This window comes from Esox lucius, chromosome 7 (assembly GCF_011004845.1).
Source record: "Esox lucius isolate fEsoLuc1 chromosome 7, fEsoLuc1.pri, whole genome shotgun sequence".
NCBI lineage: Eukaryota > Metazoa > Chordata > Actinopteri > Esociformes > Esocidae > Esox > Esox lucius.
Genome location: NC_047575.1, coordinates 24588519 through 24608877, shown reverse-complemented (window position 1 = coordinate 24608877; position 20359 = coordinate 24588519). Strand labels below are relative to the sequence as shown.

The following is a 20359-nucleotide window of genomic DNA, read 5'->3' as shown; positions in this document are numbered from 1 at the left end:
GCATTTAAACGTGAATTAAAATGCTTATCTGACATTCTACTGGAGCTCTCCTCTCAAGCTGAGCTGTTTGTCAGATCAAAGTGAGAAGGCTGACAATGGGAAGAATGTCTGGATAATGACAAAGAACACTTCCAGAATAAATCTCGACTGCAACCTTGTCATTCTCCGAAGTATGTGTCTCTCTGTGTGTGTATGAGTTTGTGTGCGTGCAAAGACAACAGAACAGCTGATAAGGAACAGGAAGGATGAGCATTAAATATTGAAGCATAAGCCTGAACATTTAATTCTCATCACAACTCATTTTTTAGGGGAAGAAATCAGACGGACGACAGTTTTTCTATGACCCAAGTTTGAGAAATCCTGGTTAAAAGATTCTCAGAATCTTTCAGCTGAGAAAACATAAGACATCAGGAGTCCTTTATCCAGGATGTCTGGAGAATAGGGAGATACTCTGAAAATGTTGAAAGGCTATAGGAATTGAGAGGGGCCATAAAGACAACACACACATTTTATTATATGTGCACACGAGCTCTGATGACTATGTGTTTTCCATCATGCAGAGTGACAGTGTGGGAGATTCCAGTCTCATTTTTTACAGGGATAAGACTGTTCACTGGGGATTGAGAAAGACAGAAGAATCAACATAGAAAGGACAGTGGGCTCATGGGCCACCCAAGTACACACACACACACACAAGTTTGTATGGCTATTCTCATGTGGACCAGAAAATAGATATTGCATGCTTCATTGCCCTAATCTTAACCCTAAACCTAACCCTTACCCTAACCTTAACCTAACCCTAATCTAACCTTAACCTTAACCTCAATAAAGTAACATTTATGCCTAAACTTTACCTAGATGTAACGCCTAACCTTAAACCTAAACTTAACCAACAACGCCTGGACCTTGTAGAATCTGAGCATTAACAATTACAATATGAATGTACGTTTCATTGGAAGTGAATGTGCCTAGATAATGAGAACAACAGAAACACCTCTGTTTAGATTATCTCTCAGTAGGTAGCGCTCTAATGACAGGAATGTTTACGATGGCCATATGGCATGGGGGTTGACTTCTAAAAAGTTAGAAACGCCCTTAATGTATAGGCTAGCTGGTAACCAACATTACAGTGAGAAGAGATTGACTGAGATGAGATTGAGGTTGTGTAAGGAAGACCAGGTCCATAACCTCATGAACAAGACTTTCTAATGCTGCAATAAATAATATACTTTCTCTCTCCCTTGACAAACGGGTATGCTAATTATTACAACCACTATACAAAACGGCCGATTTCTAACAACCTTAAAGAAACCCCAATTCTAACCCTAAAATGAATTGTAAATTTGAACCTAAACCTAAACCCTGAGCCGGAAACTGACGGTCCCCATGAGGCAAAAGTTAGTTTCCGGCTCAGTGAAATATTTTCTGGTTTTACTATATTCATGGGGAGATTTGGTATGGGCTACTGCTAGCTATAAATCAATGGCATCAATCAGGGTGGGAGTGCATTTATATATTACCTAATCACCTTTAAGTAACATCAAACCAAATACGGAGTGATGTGATTTTAAATATGTTGACATGCCCTAAACACATCTATTGATGTTTTGCTATAGACAACTAGAAAAAACGAAATGTTACTCTGGAGATTGTAGACAATACCAGATAACTTTTTTTTCAGGCATTGAATCCATTACACCACCAACTCAATTCCGCAACGATGTTCAGTGTGTATACTTTTCTTAAGTTCAAATTCATATTAGAGAGATTTAATGAGTGAAATATATGGCTCAAATATCTAAGCAAATCCCAGTAAGCTGACATGTACACAAACTGCTTGACCCAGCTCGGTCGTCTAGCAGATTCTAAGAGTCCATTCTATTCAATGAAAAGCTAACAATACTACCCATCTATGCTGTAAGCCAATAGGACAGGAATAAAAATAAATAAAAAATGTTTTATTTCCATTTTGGTCTGAATGTGTAATATGTTGCTCACACGTGCAAATGTAGAATCACTATCAAACCTCAGTTAAACATGAAATTCCAAGTGTGAAAGACAGTGGTTTTGATGACATGGGGCCTGTATTGGCACCTGACAGTTTGTGATTTGAGGGGTTTGGTTTTGGCTCAACAGTGCTGCTTTCACAACCAGTGGTCAAAACTCACAGACTGCTTATTGAAGGTCAGTGTCAGGTAATTGAGAGGCCTGAACCTCTGGCACCAGAAAGGTTGGCAGAGGGGCAGTGCCCATATATGGCTTGTATGTAAAATAACCTATAGAGGTTTATTGCAATGGGCAGGCTGCACATTTTTCCAGTTTCCAAACATGTGAACTAACAGCATAGCAAAACCCTGTCCTCAGATGTCTGAATGCCTCCCAGTGTGGACGTACATTCCTCCCAGGAAACAAACCAGGCATAGAGAGCCAGTTCTGGTAAAATGAGGTGCACCACCACAGCACAGCGTTGCTCAACCTTCCTGCATATGGAAAACATCTCCGCTTCACAATCACAACTTCAAAACAAACACAGCAGGGGGCCTCATTATAACAAAGTGCCACTTGCACAAACTCTCCACCCATATCAGGCATCCCTCGCCCCACCCATCCCTCCCTTGTTTGCCTGACTGATCCATCCCTCCATCGCTATGCTCATCCATTCCGTCTTCCCCTCCCTTGTTTGCGCATCCATCATCCCTCCCTCGCTAAGCTCATCTACGCACCCCTCCCTCTCTCTCTCCCTCTGCCCATCCATCCTTCCATCCATCCCTTCCTCCATCCCAACGCCCCCCCATCCATCCCTATATCCGCCTGTCCATCCATCCCTCTGTCCGTCCGTCCGTCCACCCCTCCCTCTGTCCGTCCGCCCGCCCATCCATCCATCCCTCTGTCCACCCATCCATCCATCCCTCTGTCCGCCCATCCATCCATCCCTCTGTCCGCCCATCCATCCATCCCTCTGTCCGCCCATCCATCCATCCATCCCTCTGTCCGCCCATCCATCCATCCCTCTGTCCGTCCGCCCGCCCATCCATCCATCCCTCTGTCCGCCCATCCATCCATCCATCCCTCTGTCCGTCCGCCCGCCCATCCATCCATCCCTCTGTCCGCCCATCCATCCATCCATCCCTCTGTCCGCCCATCCATCCATCCATCCCTCTGTCCGCCCATCCATCCATGCCTCTGTCCGCCCATCCATCCATGCCTCTGTCCGCCCATCCAACATCCCTCCGTCCGCCCATCCATCCATGCCTCTGTCCGCCCATCCAACATCCCTCCGTCCGCCCATCCAAAATCCCTCAGTTCGCCCATCCAACATCCCTCCGTCTGCCCATCCAACATCCCTCCGTCCGCCCATCCATCCCTCTGTCTGCCCTTCAATCCATCCCTCTGTCTGCCCATCCAAAATCCCTCCGTCCGCCCATCCAACCATCCCTCTGTCTGCCCATCCAACCATCCCTCCGTCCATCCATCCATCCCTCCATCTGCCCTTCCATCCATCCTTCCCTGTCTCTGCAGGCCCAGTTTGTGAATGATTGACAGACAACCACTACAAAAAAAGTGTTTGAAAATCATTAATTCACTGTAAGCAGAGGAGAACCATTTTTTGCTCTAGGTGGAACACCCTGTGGAAAGGGTTTTGCATAGAAACCCAAAAGGGGTTCTAACTAAAAATAAATAAGTTATACTCAGGACCTAAGTGGTTCTATATGGAACAAAAGGGGTTCTACTGTACCTGGAACAGAAAATAAACATATATGAAACCCAAAAAGGTTTCTGAAAAGACTCCCCCACAGGGACAACCAAAGAACACGTTTGTTTGAGAATACGGGGGGTCAGCCCTCCCTGTCCAGTACACACGTTTCACAGCCTGCAGGGCCTGGCTACACAAGAACACTGTGTATTTTCTGCCCAGGTCCATTACTAAAATATGGGCGAGGAGCTGCCAACAACAGCATGGGGGAATAGAGAGATAGAGCGAAAGAGAGATAGAGAGAAAGAGAGGGAAGGAGAAAGTGGTTCTGGTCTCTGGGGGTGCTGGTGGAACAAAGGGAAAAAAGGAGCAATTGCATTGTGGGAGATTTGGCCCTGGTGCTCATGTGAAATGTGATTACCAGAAGAGAGGAGGCAGAGAGGCCTGGGGGGGGCCTGGGTATTCTAAAGACTGTAGAAAGAGAGGGGATGGGGGGCAGTGAGACAGGAGCGTCAGAGAAAACACTTCTCTAAGGCAAAAAGAGTTGGCATGAGGTGCTGAGACAAAGAAAAGGGAGTTTATGGTCCTCCTACAGCACCAACCATTTGGTCTCTGTCCCCCTAGGACATCCTTCACCACGGTAACAGCAGAGCATGATCTATCCTGGGGGAGAGCTCTGTGGTTAACCTCCCCATCATTTCCCAGAACATGGGTAAATATTCCTTTTCCTCCAGTTTCCATAGTCCAGGCCAGGGGAACTGAGCTCCCACTAACAGACTGCCACATGGCCTTTGCCCTGAATGTCAAGGTGTAGGAGAAAGACAGGGACGCAACGGGTCTTTACCCTGCTTCATCCGCACAACACATTAACGTCTCAGTGATGCATGCATGACTTCAGGCCTGAGGAGAGAAGTGATTCTCTCTCCTGCCATCTGCTATCAATACATCCACAGAGGGAAGGAGAAGAATGCCCTGGCCCCAGGTTGTGCATTCTGAAGGAAGGAACCCTCTCAGGAACTGACTGTCCTGTGCACCCTGGTGTTTTTCTCCTGGTAATGAAACAAGTGTCCACTTTTCAGTGACTGAAGGTAAGCAGAAAACCATCTGTCAACAGAGGAACCATGACCAAGACACTCCCTGACATGTCTTGATTGAATATTATGTTACTAGACTTGAATGAACCAACAAAAACATTCCCATTGAAAATCCCCTTAATCCTGTGTGTTATTGCAACCCCATATTAAACCGAATCAAAAGAAAATAGCAATTTTGTTATGGCGACTAGCAAAATCTCACAACAATGCCACATTTTCTTTGTTTAACTATCATTAAAGAGGCTTTTGGTATTCACAAATACAGTAAAACCTTTTACACACGCACCTCATTATCTTCAGCTTCGGCTTTGGATTCCATTAGAGGCGTTGTGGGTGTGGACATAAGCTATGTATGTATAACTCCTGGATGAAGATTGGTGGTTTGTTTGGGAGGGGGAGGGGTTATGTTGCGGATACGCTGATCACTGCACTGCCTAATTCTGGGTTCTGTTCCTCCTTACATAAGATCTCCCTCAGCAGATCACCACTATCTGAAAACACAAAGCCCTTTCAGTCCCAGGTAATTCATTTCACTGTACTGTATATTACAGTGGTTCCAGAATGTTTCTGCATTGGGTTAGGAAGCAATTTAATTGTCACTAATTAAAGTCAGACTTTAGCTTGGACCTAAGAGGAAACCACATCATTACGTTACATCCCCTGGCCTATTGTATAAAAGTAGAAATGTGAGTGGGCCAGAATGAAAACAAAAGTATGATATAGTATCTTCACAGAGTGGGCTTGATCATAGCCTGTCTCTGGGGGGTCCCTTTTCTCGGGCTGGATCCTTTTGTTCTCTGATTAATTCCCTGTAACCTGTATGACAAGCATCTGGCTCTGGGTTCTGCTCTCTCCTCTAAATGGCAGGGTTACTGCATGTCCAGGGGGGCGTTTACATCTGCTGGTAATCACTTACACTTCCCTCCTCCGTGATTATAGAACTTTAATAACATCCAATTACCCATGAGGCCCAGTGCCCGGTACCTCAGCAGAGCAGTAGTGTGTTGGATGGGTTTTCACACCACACTTATCTGTGTACTGTTTCTGCCTGACAATAGACAGTCCTGTCAGACAGAAAGAAACACACCAAAAGGTGAACTTCCAACCAGACCCCACGATCACCATACACTACCGACGTACACTACGCATTCTAGTCTTGACACAACACTATGCAACAAGGCCCGGTGCTGTCATGCTACATGCCAAACCCCAGATGGTTTACTGTCTCCAGTCCCCACATCAGACGCACTGGATTGGACATCTGTGGAGATGTAATGGACAGAGTTTTACTGATCCTCATCAAATCAGCCTCTTGGGATTGTCTTCTGGAAAACGTTGATACAAACTACATCTGGAATGCCATTGTTTTATTCATGAGTTTATTCCAATCTCAAACTAAAGAAAGACAGGATTCTTTCTTGGTCAAACCATTCATCAAATGTCTCCCATTCCAAACAGTCGGGTTCAATAGGACACATTCTTCCGAGCCTGTGTGGGATACCACTGGGATAACAAAAACCTGCAGAGTGGTGAGAAAGAGGATGGAGAAACCACTGACCTGTCAACGGAATAAAGAGACATTGTCAGCGATGGCTGATCTAATAGGGAAGAGGGCTGCCTGGCCTATGACAAACACAGTGGAGAAGTTCCTCTGTCTCCTCTCCACCTGCCTCCCCTGTCTCCTCTCCACCAGCCTCCCTGTCTCCACCTGCCTCCCTCTGTCTCCTCTCCACCTGCCTCCCTCTGTCTCCTCTCCACCTGCCTCCCTCTGTCTCCTCTCCACCTGCCTCCCCTGGTCTCCTCTCCACCTGCCTCCCCTGGTCTCCTCTCCACCTGCTTCCCTCGGTCTCCTCTCCACCTGCCTCCCTCGGTCTCCTCTCCACCTGCCTCCCTCGGTCTCCTCTCCACCTGCCTCCCTCGGTCTCCTCTCCACCTGCCTCCCTCGGTCTCCTCTCCACCTGCCTCCCTCGGTCTCCTCTCCACCTGCCTCCCTCGGTCTCCTCTCCACCTGCCTCCCTCGGTCTCCTCTCCACCTGCCTCCCTCGGTCTCCTCTCCACCTGCCTCCCCTGTCTCCTCTCCACCTGCCTCCCTCTGTCTCCTCTCCACCTGCCTCCCCTGTCTCCTCTCCACCTGACTCCCCTGTCTCCTCTCCACCTGACTCCCTCGGTCTCCTCTCCACCTGCCTCCCCTGTCTCCTCTCCACCTGCCTCCCTCTGTCTCCTTTCTACCTGCCTCCCTCTGTCTCCTCTTCACCTGCCTCCCTCTGTCTCCTCTTCACCTGCCTCCCTCTGTCTCCTCTTCACCTGCCTCCCCTGTCTCCTCTCCACCTGACTCCCTCGGTCTCCTCTCCACCTGACTCCCTCGGTCTCCTCTCCACTGGCCTCCCTCTGATTCCTCTGTTTTACCAAGCCGAGTGCAGTTTACCATCACGCACAGTTTAATATTGTATGAGCATCAGAGCCGAGCAACAACATCCTGCACCCAACCTTCGGAGTATCAAGCTAGCGTGTGAGGTCAGAGAAACGTAACTGGCTGTGGTCTGTGCCCAGACACGTTTGTTTTGAACTGTTAGTAAGTGGCTGTCACACTGATATAAAGAAGGAATCCATTGCCTGAGAGACAACCAAAGGTAACAAGCTAGCTAGCGAACTGTCACAACTTTACAGCTACAACAGATTAGTGCCATGCAGGCCACAGATTCGGCAGCAATAATAAGACTTCCGATATGCATATTAGTCTTAAAAATAAAGCTCTGCAGTGTATATAGTGTGTATTGTGGGGGGGGGGGGGGTTTGGAAGGGTTGGTTGTTGAATAACTTCAGTCCTGTTGTAAAACCCAGCACACACAGTCAGCATTCCTCCTCTCCCCACCACACAGGGGTCAGGAACAGACAAGCATGCGGCAGCAGGCTGCACTAATTCAGATCATTTACATGGATTTGCCCCCCATTATGGTGTGCATCTGTATGTGTGTAGGTGTGTGAGTGATTGTATGTTTACTCCAGCAGTCTCAGAACACAGACCCTGGTGGCCCATCTGTCAGTGGCCAGTCTCTGTGGGTGAATATATTTGTGTCTGGCCCCAGGTGTGCGCGTGAGCGCGTGTCGGTAGGATATGACAGATTGCACCACTAAATTATGGGAGCCAGAGCATGATAAACGAGCTGGCCTATTAGCTACATTTATATACTCCCTCGAGGTTATGATGCAGTATTGTTTACAGCCCGTCTTCTATACTGTAATATAATGCATCGTACCACACTGCAATGTTCTGCACTATAATGTATCATACCATAATACACTGTTCTGCACTGTAATGTATCATACCATAATACACTGTTCTGCACTGTAATGTATCATACGAAATTGCACTGACATATACAGTATCGTACCAAACTGTACTTACACACACTGCAGTGTATTGTAATGCAGCTTACCACACTGCAATGTTCTGCACTGTAATGTATCATACCATGATACACTGTTCTGCACTGTAATGTATCATACGAAATTGCACTGACATATACAGTATCGTACCAAACTGTACTATGCTGCACTGTCATGTAAAGTATTGTGCATTGTTCTGTAGCATAATGTACTGTATCGAACCACACTGCACTGTTCTGTTCTATAGTGTAATGTTCTGCATTGCACCACACTGCACTGTTCTATAGTGTAATGTTCTGCATTGTACCACACTGCACAGTTCTGTAACACAAATGCTGCACAGCTTTGTGCCCCCTCCACTGCACACACATACACACACAATTCGCATCCAATGCCTGACATCTGTCTCCCATTATCTCTGAGAAACAGTTCAACTAGCTCAGGTTACGAATTAAACAGTCACAATAAGAGAAAGAAGCAAAAAGGGCAGTGACTGGAACACTCACCACGGACTGAATAGAAATACACACTGAATTAGGAAAAAAACACCTTGTAGATCTAAACTACAACTGTTGTTGGAAAAATGCCATTAAAATCAATTCTAATTTGAATAATATGTATTAACATTTAATAATCACACTAGCAACAAGAAACCCACATGCACGAGCAGCACTTTGGCCAGACCACTGAGCTGGAAGGCATGAATTCACTGACAATGCTCTTTACCCGGTAACTAACGCTCACGGCTATTTCTGGTGATAGTAAAATTGTTCCAGTCCAGTGTGAGATGTTTTAAGTGAAGCCGTTTCTCATCAACAAAATCCTTATTTCTAACATTATCTTTACACATCAGTAATCGCAGGTAGTATCTGTCAGAAAAGTGTCACACGTTACCTAGGAAGATGTCAGGCGACAATTGACCTTTTCATCCATTTACAAAATAAAACAAAATATATCCAATGTACATCTGACAACAAGTAACATTCATCTAAAAACATCTATGGTATTGTAAAAACGCGATAAGTGCAGGCCATTTCAGTAAATGGGATTTAGAGTGTGGTCTCATTCTCGGCAGCTCTTGAAAAGTATTACAAGTACAACAGGCAGTGAGCAACATTATTCATTAGTCAATTATCAGACGCTTTAATCAAGAGCACAAACAAATTTTCACCTTGCCAGCTCAGGGAATCAAACCACTGCAAAAAGTCCTTCCGCAAAAAAATGAAATTATAAAATGCTAGAATAAAGCTAACACATTTGCCAATTGGTTGAGATAACATTCCTAGCACCATGACAGGAAATTCTGAAAACAAGTAGCAGTCTTATTCAGACAACAACAAATCTGAACAAGCCTACTATTTTAGCTTTTTTTCACCCTTTCTGGCAGATCTTATTGGTTGATTCAAGGGTTTTATTTTGTTATTCTGAGAAAGCTTTTTTAGCACTGCTGCAACAGTTTGGTTACAGGCCCACTACGCTCACCACTATACTATCTGGCGCCCACATAACCTACAGAAGGAGATGACACTCACTTGTAAAGCCTTATCGTCAGTCTTATCCGGTCCCAGTCTCTTCTGGGCATGAGCCAACTGAGGCTGGCTCAGCCAACGTTGGATGAAGACAACCCGCTCCCCCAGATAACATAAATGAAAGGCCAGATTTGAGCCCAAGGGACTGGCTGAGGAGAAGGTGTATGTTTGTGTATGTCTGGAGGGGGGGTTTAATACGTACAAGCATTGCTGGATTTAGCTGCATCGACCAATCCTTTTTAGAGATGCATGTAACCCAACTGTTATGTAACCAGTCCTCTTTAGACAACATTCATAGTAATCGGGTACTTAAATGTCACAAAAGAGCATACTAGAAAATGCAAAAAATGCTAAAATAGAAGGCCCTTAGAAAGTTAGCAGGCCACTCCAACACAAAAGGCATACAATAACAGAACATCCTGAAGTTAAGGCTAAATCTGAAATGGTCAACAGCACTATAAAAGAACCAGCTAGAGAGATCAAATAGAAATGTTGTCTCTGCTAGAGTTTTAACAAACAGCCCAGAACATAGATATTGATCTGCTCTGGAATAGCCCCAGTTGAGATTGACAGGGCATTCATGTTTTCACTGTCAAATGAGAGAAATACAGACTGAGGGACAGGAAGGAAAACAGCCTGTAACATGTTGTCATCTAATGGAGGATAAGGACTTTCACCCCTAGAAGTCAGGGGTCAGAGGATATATCCCAGGGGTTATAGCCGTTGGTGGAAATGAATAGTTGCCTACTGACTGGGACTCAATCAGGCAGAGAGAGCGAAAGACCCGAGCAACACCAATTTGACCTCACTAATCCACAGTCCCCTGCATGGATGGAGATAAGGCTGCAAGATCCCAGACTGCTGATGGATATTAAGAGATCCTTACTGACAGCCTGTTTTTCCGGGGGCAGTTTCAGTAGAATTGTTCATTCCAATCCAATACAGTAAGACTTCGTCTAAGACCTCAGCAGCCACAGTGATTATTGGTCAGAAACGTGTCCCACATTATCTCAGAAGGTGACATGTGACAGCTGGCATTTTCACCCATTTACACTATTAAAAGAATCTCAGATGCATATCTGGCATCAAGTCTCAATCAACTAAATTAACATTTTGTGTAAAAAATTAAAAGGATTGCACTTTAACAAACAATCATTAACCAATAACTTTTTTTAAACCTCGTATTTTGAGCTTTGTGTAATGTTTTTCAAATGCTCGTAGTTTAAGTGAATCAATATACCTCAGTTAGCCTGGACATTTCCAGTTTGAAAGCAAGTGGTTTTCACGACATGGGTCACACAACTTGAAAATACATGACATGGGGGGTGTGAGGGCATTGCAGTTTTTTGAGTTCAGCATACAATTTATATATCCTAAAACTGGAACCCACAGCCTAAACCAGACCTTTTTTTGTGCCAGGAGTATTACAATTTCTAATACCCTAACAACACAAACATATCCAAAACATGGTCAATCTAACAATTAGGACACATTAGGCCTCCTGGAAAGCAGGGTAACCTAAATATGTAAAAATAGGTTTACCAAGCTTAATTCTGAAGGATTTAGGCATATGGTTTGTATTGACAGAAATGCAGTAAAATGATACAGTGAAGTTTGTGAAAATGTCAGGGAAGTGTGTAGAAAAGAAGACACACACTGCTTCTGCAACATTCCTTCAGACCCTCATACGCACTGTGAGCATCAAAGGAAACAGAAGGGCGTGTTCCTGAGAGTCATACTTATAAATGACTATACACTCCAACCCATAAATGACTATACCCTCAAACCCATAAATGACTATACCCTCAAACCCATAAATGACTATACCCTCAAACCCATAAATGACTATACACTCCAACCCATAAATGACTATACACTCCAACCCATAAATGACTATACACTCCAACCCATAAATGACTATACACTCCAACCCATAAATGACTATACACTCCAACCCATAAATGACTATACCCTCAAACCCATAAATGACTATACCCTCAAACCCATAAATGACTATACCCTCAAACCCATAAATGACTATACACTCCAACCCATAAATGACTATACACTCCAACCCATAAATGACTATACACTCCAACCCATAAATGACTATACACTCCAACCCATAAATGACTATACCCTCAAACCCATAAATGACTATACACTCCAACCCATAAATTACTATACCCTCAAACCCATAAATGACTATACACTCAAACCCATAAATGACTATACACTCAAACCCATGTTATGGCTGATATGAGTTGGTATGGGTTTGAATCTGGCCTGCTAATCTTCTAATTATACTGAACACTTCAATCTCTTCCTTTTTAAAAAAACCCACAACACAAAAGAAGTTGGACTAACCCATTCCTTAAAAATTGTATGTTAGCATTTCAAATGTATAGATACAGCAGTCGTTTATTTTTCAACAGCAAATGAAGAAATTGTCTATTAAGACACTGAAGAACAGGCTAGCCTATATCATCCTCTTTCTAAACTCAGACACAAACAGCCCCATTTGACAGAAAATGTCTATATTGAAATGTCATTACAGGACAAGGTTTCATATACAGCATTCAACACTGTCGTCTGTGGTTTATTTGTTTATTTTTTACAAACACTAGCAGGAAAGAAACATACACTGAGGCATGATATGTCCATGTAAGGTCTTGTAGAATTCTGGAGTCTTGTTAAATAAATCAGCAGGTCTCCAGAGAGGAAATAAAAACATTTTGGCTCATTTCAGAGGACCTTGACGAGAAACAAAAACAGAAGAGCTCCAAGAAAATATTCCCGCCACAAGGTATGTATTCACACGGGGAAGTAGTTCATGCATTTCAATTGTCCCTTTACAGTACATACCCTAAAGTAACTCAGTCAAGTCCCTTAAAAATATATTTCTGGGTCTATCGCAGGCACAACCTGTGTTGAACTGTAACATCACTGAAAACAAATAGCAAAATATAATGTGTGCATGAAAGTTTCTCCATACAGAAAGAATCATATTAATAACAGGGACCTGCTGTACTCTAACACTCTAAGCTAACAGAGCTGATGCCATCACAGGAATAACTGAGAGGTTTATCTCTCTAGAGATTGTATTTTTCACTTCAAAAAGCATCTCTCTCTCGCTCTCTCTCCAAGATGAGTCACTGCCTGTTCCCCTCTTTCCTCCTCTCCAGCCCTCCAACCGAGTGAAACTTTCCTCTCACCCAGCAACAGCCACACTCATCACTAATCCTATCCCCAACGTTCTCCCTGCCTGGAACTGAACATGCCATCCTCTTCAGTTTGCTCCCTCATTTGTCGCATAGCTATGAACAAACCTGGGGTCTTTTTATTTATTAATGTTCTGCAACGTGTACCCCTGTGAGTGGGTAGTTATGAATATGACCAGCTGTAGTGCCTTTGGTCAAACACAGGTCAGCAGACAGAATGATATTAATAACAGGGACTAGTGGACACTGGTCCATTATGACATCCATCCTGCACATCTTTTTATGATGGATTCATCAATCTATCCTACTCATACCCTCCATTCTAGTGTCCACTCGCACATCTATCCTACACATCCCCCATTCTAGTGTCCACTCCCACATCTATCCTACTCACACTCTCCATTCTAGTGTCCACTCCCACATCTATCTTACACATCCTCCATTCTAGTGTCCACTCCCACATCTATCTTACACATCCTCCATTCTAGTGTCCACTCCCACATCTATCTTACTCATCCTCCATTTTAGTGTCCACTCCCACATCTATCTTACACAACCTCCATTCTAGTGTCCACTCCCACATCTATACTACAAACACCCTTCATTCTAGTGTCCAATCACACATCCATCCTACACACACACTCCTTTCTAATGTCCACTCCTACATCTATCTTACACACCCTCCATTCTAGTGTCCACTCCTACATCTATCTGACACACCCTCCATTCTAGTGTCCACTCCCACATCTATCCTACTCACACCCTCCATTCTAGTGTCCACTTCCACATCTATCTTACACACCCTCCATTCTCGTGTCCACTTCCACATCTATCTTACACACCCTCCATTCTCGTGTCCACTTCCACATCCATCTTACACACCCTCCATTCTAGTGTCCACTTCCACATCTATCTTACACACCCTCCATTCTAGTGTCCACTTCCACATCTATCTTACACACCCTCCATTCACGTGTCCACTTCCACATCCATCTTACACACCCTCCATTCTAGTGTCCACTTCCACATCTATCTTACACACCCTCCATTCTAGTGTCCACTCCCACATCTATCCTACACATCCCCCATTCTAGTGTCCACTCCCACATCTATCTTACACATCCCCCATTCTAGTGTCCACTCAAACATATATCCTAGACATCCTCCTGGTTAGTGTCCACTAACACACATTTTATTCAGTCCTTCTTCACAGTTCAGAGAAGGTCATTTAAACAGATATAAAATATTGAATCATTATTTGATTAGCATTAGTATTGTACTACTGTACAGCAGGGCCTTGTGGAGGGGCAGTAGGAATGTGTAATGAAGCAGCAGTACATCCTGCATGTCCCCGGAAAGCTTTACAAACCATGTTAATGTATGACACTTCAGAAACTGGACATGCCTCAATTGCTGTGCAGAGTTGGCATGCAGACAAAACTACTGACAGGCAAGAGAAAGGAAAATAAAATGCTCCATTTATAAGCTTTTATGCAGTTATTTAAGACCGTGATTCCCAACTCTGGTCCTTGAGTAACCCCAACTGTACGATTTATTTAGATTTTAGCCCTGGATAAGCACACCTCATTCAACATCTCAGGCCCACAAGTTGTGTATGTTTGTCCAGGGCTACAACAAATGTGTGTACTGGAGGACTGGAGTTGGGAACCACAGACTTAGGGGAAGCAGGAAACCCTCTAAACACCCCCCCAAAAACAGATGCAGCAGGCAAACTATCGGGCAACAGATGAGAGGCATGAATTTGACCCTGTGTTCAAGTTCCACTTCCTATTATATTCCTTATTAATCCAGTGTATATAACGGCCAGAAAATCCTTTTAAAACCAGAGAATACATGCCTGCAGTGACAGCTTCAAGGATATCCATAATTTTCCTATCACAGCACTGTAAACTGTGGCATATCGTCATTTAAGATTTATATAGTATGGGTCCATAATCAAGTAGACTGGATAAGTGTTTGTAAAGAAACGCCCATTAGGATACGAGTGGAGGACAGCCACAGAAGACCATAGAAACAGGCTGATTTTCTACTGATAAACAAAGAGTCTATTAACAATACACAAGCCTATTAATTAACAATTAACTAAAGTTTTCCCAAGATTTTACCAGCAATAATACTTTTATATAAAAGAATATATATAATGTCAACTTGTGAAAATCTAACTTGTCACAGTCTACACTGTTCTGTTATTTAAGCCTTGTGCACCAGCTGCTTGACAGAAACAGAAGACATCCTGGTATAGAGTAAGACGATGGCAAGATTTGGCAAATAACAATCAACATACTGATATTTATGAGGAAGTTTCCAGTATTGCGTATCTTTAATAATATTTTTTTGTTCCATTCCTTGCTTACTTGTTTGCATGTGCCATAAATGTAGAACATGAACTCACCAAAAAGAAATCTTTACATATTAATATACACAGATCAGCCATAACATTATGACCAACTGCCTAACATTGTGTAGGTCCCCCTTTTGCCACCAAAACAGCCCTGACCCATTGGGGCATGGACTCCACTAGACCTCTGAAGGTGTGCTGTGGTATCTGGCACCAAGATGTTAGCAGCAGATCCTTTAAATCCTCTAAGTTGCAAGGTGGGGCCTCTATGGATCGGATCTGTTTGTCCAGCACATCTCACAGATGCTCGACTGTATTGAGATCTGGGGAATTTGGAGGCTGTGTAACCTCCAACTTGCTGTTGTGTTCCACAAACCATTCCTGAACCATTGATGCTTTGTGGCAGGGCTTTCCTGCTGAAAGAGACCAATGCCATCAGGGAATACTGTTGCCATGAAAGGGTGCACATGATCTGCAACAATGCTCAGGTAGGTGGTATGTGTAAAAGTAACATCCACATGAATGGCAGGACCCAAAGTTTCCCAGCAGAACATTGCCCAAAGCATAACCATGCCTCTGCTGGCTTGCCCCCTTCCCATAGTGCATCCTGGTGCCATGTGTTCTCCAGGTAAGTGACGCACACGCACCCGGCCATCCACATGATGGAAAAGAAAACGTGATTCATCAGACCAGGCCACCTTCTTCCATTGCTCCGTGGTCCAGTTCATGTGCCCATTGTAGGTGCTTTCGGCAGTGAACAGGGGTCAGCATGGACACCCTGACTGGTCTGCGGTCTATCAGTACCAGCATTAACTTTTTCAGCAGTTTGAGCTACAGTAGCTCCTCTGTTGGATCGGACCACACGGGCCAGCCTTCGCTCCCCACGTGCATCAATGAGCCTTGGCCACCCCCTGACCCTTTGTCGGTTCACCGCTTTTCCTTCCTACTGACCACTGCAGACCGGGAACACCCCACAAGGGCTGCAGTTTTGGAAATGCTTTAACCCAGTTGTGTAGCCATCACAATTTGGTCCTTGTCAAAGTCGCTCAGACCCTTACGATTACCCATTTTTCCTGCTTCTAACATATCAACTATGAGGACAGAATGTTCACTTGCAGCCTAATATATCCCACCCACTGACAGTTGCCATGATAACAAGATTATCATTGTTATTCACTTCACCTGTCAGTGGTCTTAATGTTATGGCTGATCCAAGTGTATATAGCGCTTTGGCATACCTTGGTCTTTACCAAGTATAAATATATAGAACAGCAAGGAACTACATGATTTTCCAGTTTGCCCCACTTGCAGAGTGCAGAGTCACTCTCCTTGTAGATAGCTGTGTATTCCCATGACGACAAAGCAGTGAGTTTGTTTGAACTTCAGAAAAGAAGCTGTTCTTTGTTGTAACAACTACCAACGACAACAGTGAAGAGCTGACACTTATTTCTGTGTGGGTGTAGTGATAAACAACAACAACTCAACCAGAGTGAAACCTGCTCCAAGCTCACCTCTGGCTACCCTACAACTGAACCCTTAGAGAGAAACAAAACAAATATTGTGCATTACGTATTGACACTCCTTTAATAATCCTCATGGTTGACCCAGATTTATGGCGGAATTTGGGATCACCTAACGATTCCTAGAGAACAACTATCATTAAAATGACAGCAGCAAGGCCTTACAACTACTGTTTCTAGAAAACTAAAAAAACATGAACTACTATTCTATAACAGAGGCCAGGTTCCAGCAGCTTTGTGAGAGAGGACCAACCCCGTGATGTATCTTACTGCCAAGCCACAGATGTAAAGTCACAGCACATCCAGACAGAAAGAACATTTCTGAAGGGACTTTCTCTGTCACCACCACAGATGTTCTTTTCTTCTCTGCAACTAGTCTGGATCTGAGAAACCAATTGGTTCTATCTAATACGTTCCAGAAACGGAAATGGGCTGGTCCAGAGCCAGAATGCACATAGATACAGAAATATTTAGAAAATGTCATGCCTTTGATACTTAGATATTATCTAATCGCAGATTTTTCAGTTTCAAACATGCCTTATTTTGACTGCAATGGATGGAGTCTCAGACTGAAATATGTAGTACAGTTCATAGGATGATTTCAGTTTAAGTCATCAGCCAAGTACTTACCCACAAGGGGTGGGATAATTACTACCTCACAGTAAGAACAACCAACCCCGGTCTCAGACAGCACACTGCAGCTAACCCAAGATTTAGTACTGTGGGGTACCAGGAAGATATGTACAGTACAAAGAGTCCTCTCTCCTTACCTGCACCTGGCCCTTGCCCATGATGATGTCCACAATCTCATTGTCGTCCTTGTTGAGCTTCATCTTGTCATAGCATTTCTCGTAGCACAGGATCCGCAGGCACTGAGAACCCTCCAGTTCGATCTCAAACTCCTATTGGACAATACACAGGGCCTTAGAGTCTATCACAGGGCATTCATTTCCTACTGATTAGATAAAACACGTAAGATAGAGTATTGGATATGTAGTTCACTTGAGTTTCACTTCCTATAGACCAGATATCTGACCATAATGATCTGTCTGGTGTTGATCCCTCACCTCATTCCACTGTGGTTCTGTGGTGTCTCTGAAGACTCTGGTCTTGGCCTTGCTGACAAAGTAACCATATGAGTCCACCTCCAGGGTACAGTACAGATCTAAACAGGACCATCACAAATCACAATGAGTGGATATAAAATAATCAGCACTTATAACACAATCGTAGCATTATGAGAAGTGGACAGAAAGGAGCATTTGATGCTACCACGACTGTATAGAGCGGAACATGTCTGCATCACTTTCTGAAGTCCTTATGGTAGAGGACAGCATGACTGACTGAATTAATCAAGCACACTCATGCATGCATGGCTGGCTGGGCTGGTGCACACGCATGCACGCACCGTGCACACGCACACACGCACGCACACTAATCTATTCAGGACCAAGTATTCCTCAGATAGATAAGCATCATCTAGGCCAAGGTGGAATATCATTTCGACACTAGGCAACTGTTTTCAGATTAACTTGAAAGTCAGCACCAGGCCTGTAAAAGGGCAGTCTATACACTGTAGGCAAATTACAAGAGTTTACGTAAGTTCTATATTGTTTTAAATGTAGACTCTGGTTTGTATTCTTTACCCATAATAGTCCTCAACCAACATCACCATCATCATCTTTTACTAAACATTCCACTGGGTCATACTGATTGGGCTGTATTTGTCCCACCCCTGAGCTAGGGTTCAGTAATCATATAAATGCTGATGCACTGTTCGGCATAGGCCATATCTCCAGATGGCTAAGAGAACGAGCCTGAGGTCTCTTCCTCTCAGTTTTCCCCCCTTCAGTCCCTGGAGTCTCCTATGCTCTCTGACAGCATGATGGATGGTTTCCCACCCTGACCCTTGACCCTGAGAGTCACAATACTCCCAGACAGAACTAGAGGTGTTTACACTGCAGCACATAGTCACACATGGCATAGCCCCATGAAAACAACAGCAATGTCTACAAAGTTCTGTGTAACGTTCTACTGTATTTCAGGTCTGTGTTAGGGTAGCATATCAACGGTCTGGGTAAGGTTCTATTTCAGGTCTGTGTTAGGGTAGCATATCAACGGTCTGGGTAAGGTTCTATTTCAGGTCTGTGTTAGGGTAGCATATCAACGATCTGGGTAAGGTTCTATTTCAGGTCTGTGTTAGGGTAGCATATCAACGGTCTGGGTAAGGTTCTATTTCAGGTCAGTGTTAGGGTAGCATATCAACAGTCTGGGTAAGGTTCTATTTCAGGTCTGTGTTAGGGTAGCATATCAACGGTCTGGGTAAGGTTCTATTTCAGGTCTGTGTTAGGGTAGCATATCAACGGTCTGGGTAAGGTTCTATTTCAGGTCTGTGTTAGGGTAGCATATCAACGGTCTGGGTAAGGTTCTATTTCAGGTCTGTGTTAGGGTAGCATATTAACTGTCTATATTGTAACAGTGTGCTGCTCCACTGAAGGGAGTTCACAGTTACAACAGGGAGTTTATCACACTGTTAATGACCACGTGGATAGCTTTGGGCTCTGTTAACGGAAGCACTGTTAATGATAATGTTAACTCCGCAATGTGTCGAATGTACACCTCAGTTTCCCAGCACCTCCACCAGACTTACTGTATAAACAAAACATCAACAAGGGAAACATTCAAATCTCATTCCTAGGCCACAGATTTATCGAGAAGGATATTTTCCCTCCACATCTAAAGTAGGTTTACATGCCTTGCCTGAAAGCATGTAATAAATAAAGGGCCAGAGGGAACATATTTCGTCTTGTTTTAATGTGTCCTAGCAGTGCTGCCAGAGGAGCCTTGAGAAATGGGACACAAGAAAGACTAGGAGAGCTAGCAACTAGAGGTGATTGGTTGAATAAGCTCTTAAGGCTGTCATTTCATCGGTGGACCTCTGCCCTAATTTCAGGGGATGACTCTGGTGATGGAAGGGTCTGACTGAGGTACACACACAGTCTGTCTATCACTGCATAGCTGCCATACACAGCTCCTTATTGTAAAAGCATGAGAAATCTACATAGTGCTGTATACAGAACATACTGGAAGGAAGCAGAAACACATAGAACATTAAGAAGGAAATTGTCTAATCAAATTATTTTTCATTGGTTTCTGAATGATACCACTAAGAAAGGACAGGGAGAAGAAAGCAGACTAAGAAAAGCCTACAGAGAGAACTGGATTACATTAGGCATTAGGAAGGAATACATGAGAAAACCAATTCAACAGCAACATGAATGATGTATTGGGCCATGTGTTACATTCATTATTATTATGACACATAAATCTTGTCTGATGTTGCTGTGGCAATATATTCATGTATTATAATGCCATATAGAACACATGACATGTGATGTTGCCATAGAGTTTTTTTTTTATAATGTACACTGTTGTAAAAGAACACCTCTATTCCAGGCCAATGTTTTCTCCTCCTTCTTTGGTTCCTGTTTTTGGGGGGAACCAAAAGTTCCTTCCTTTGACCCACTTCTGAAATGTTGCCCTGAGCTGAAATGT

The 20359-nt window shown here is 43.8% G+C and overlaps 1 protein-coding gene across 8 annotated transcripts in view; it reads right to left on the bottom strand.

The window, feature by feature from the left end:
• Positions 1–20359, bottom strand: part of abr (ABR activator of RhoGEF and GTPase) — a 147952-nt gene that overhangs the window by 35283 nt on the left and 92310 nt on the right. For all 8 annotated transcript variants that reach the window (XM_020048270.3, XM_020048271.3, XM_020048272.3 and 5 more), the window contains 2 exons: positions 17872–17969; positions 17575–17706 (listed from right to left, as the gene is read on the bottom strand). In XM_020048270.3, coding sequence (XP_019903829.1) covers positions 17575–17706; positions 17872–17969 — 230 coding nt within the window. The remainder of the gene's footprint in view (positions 1–17574; positions 17707–17871; positions 17970–20359) is intronic.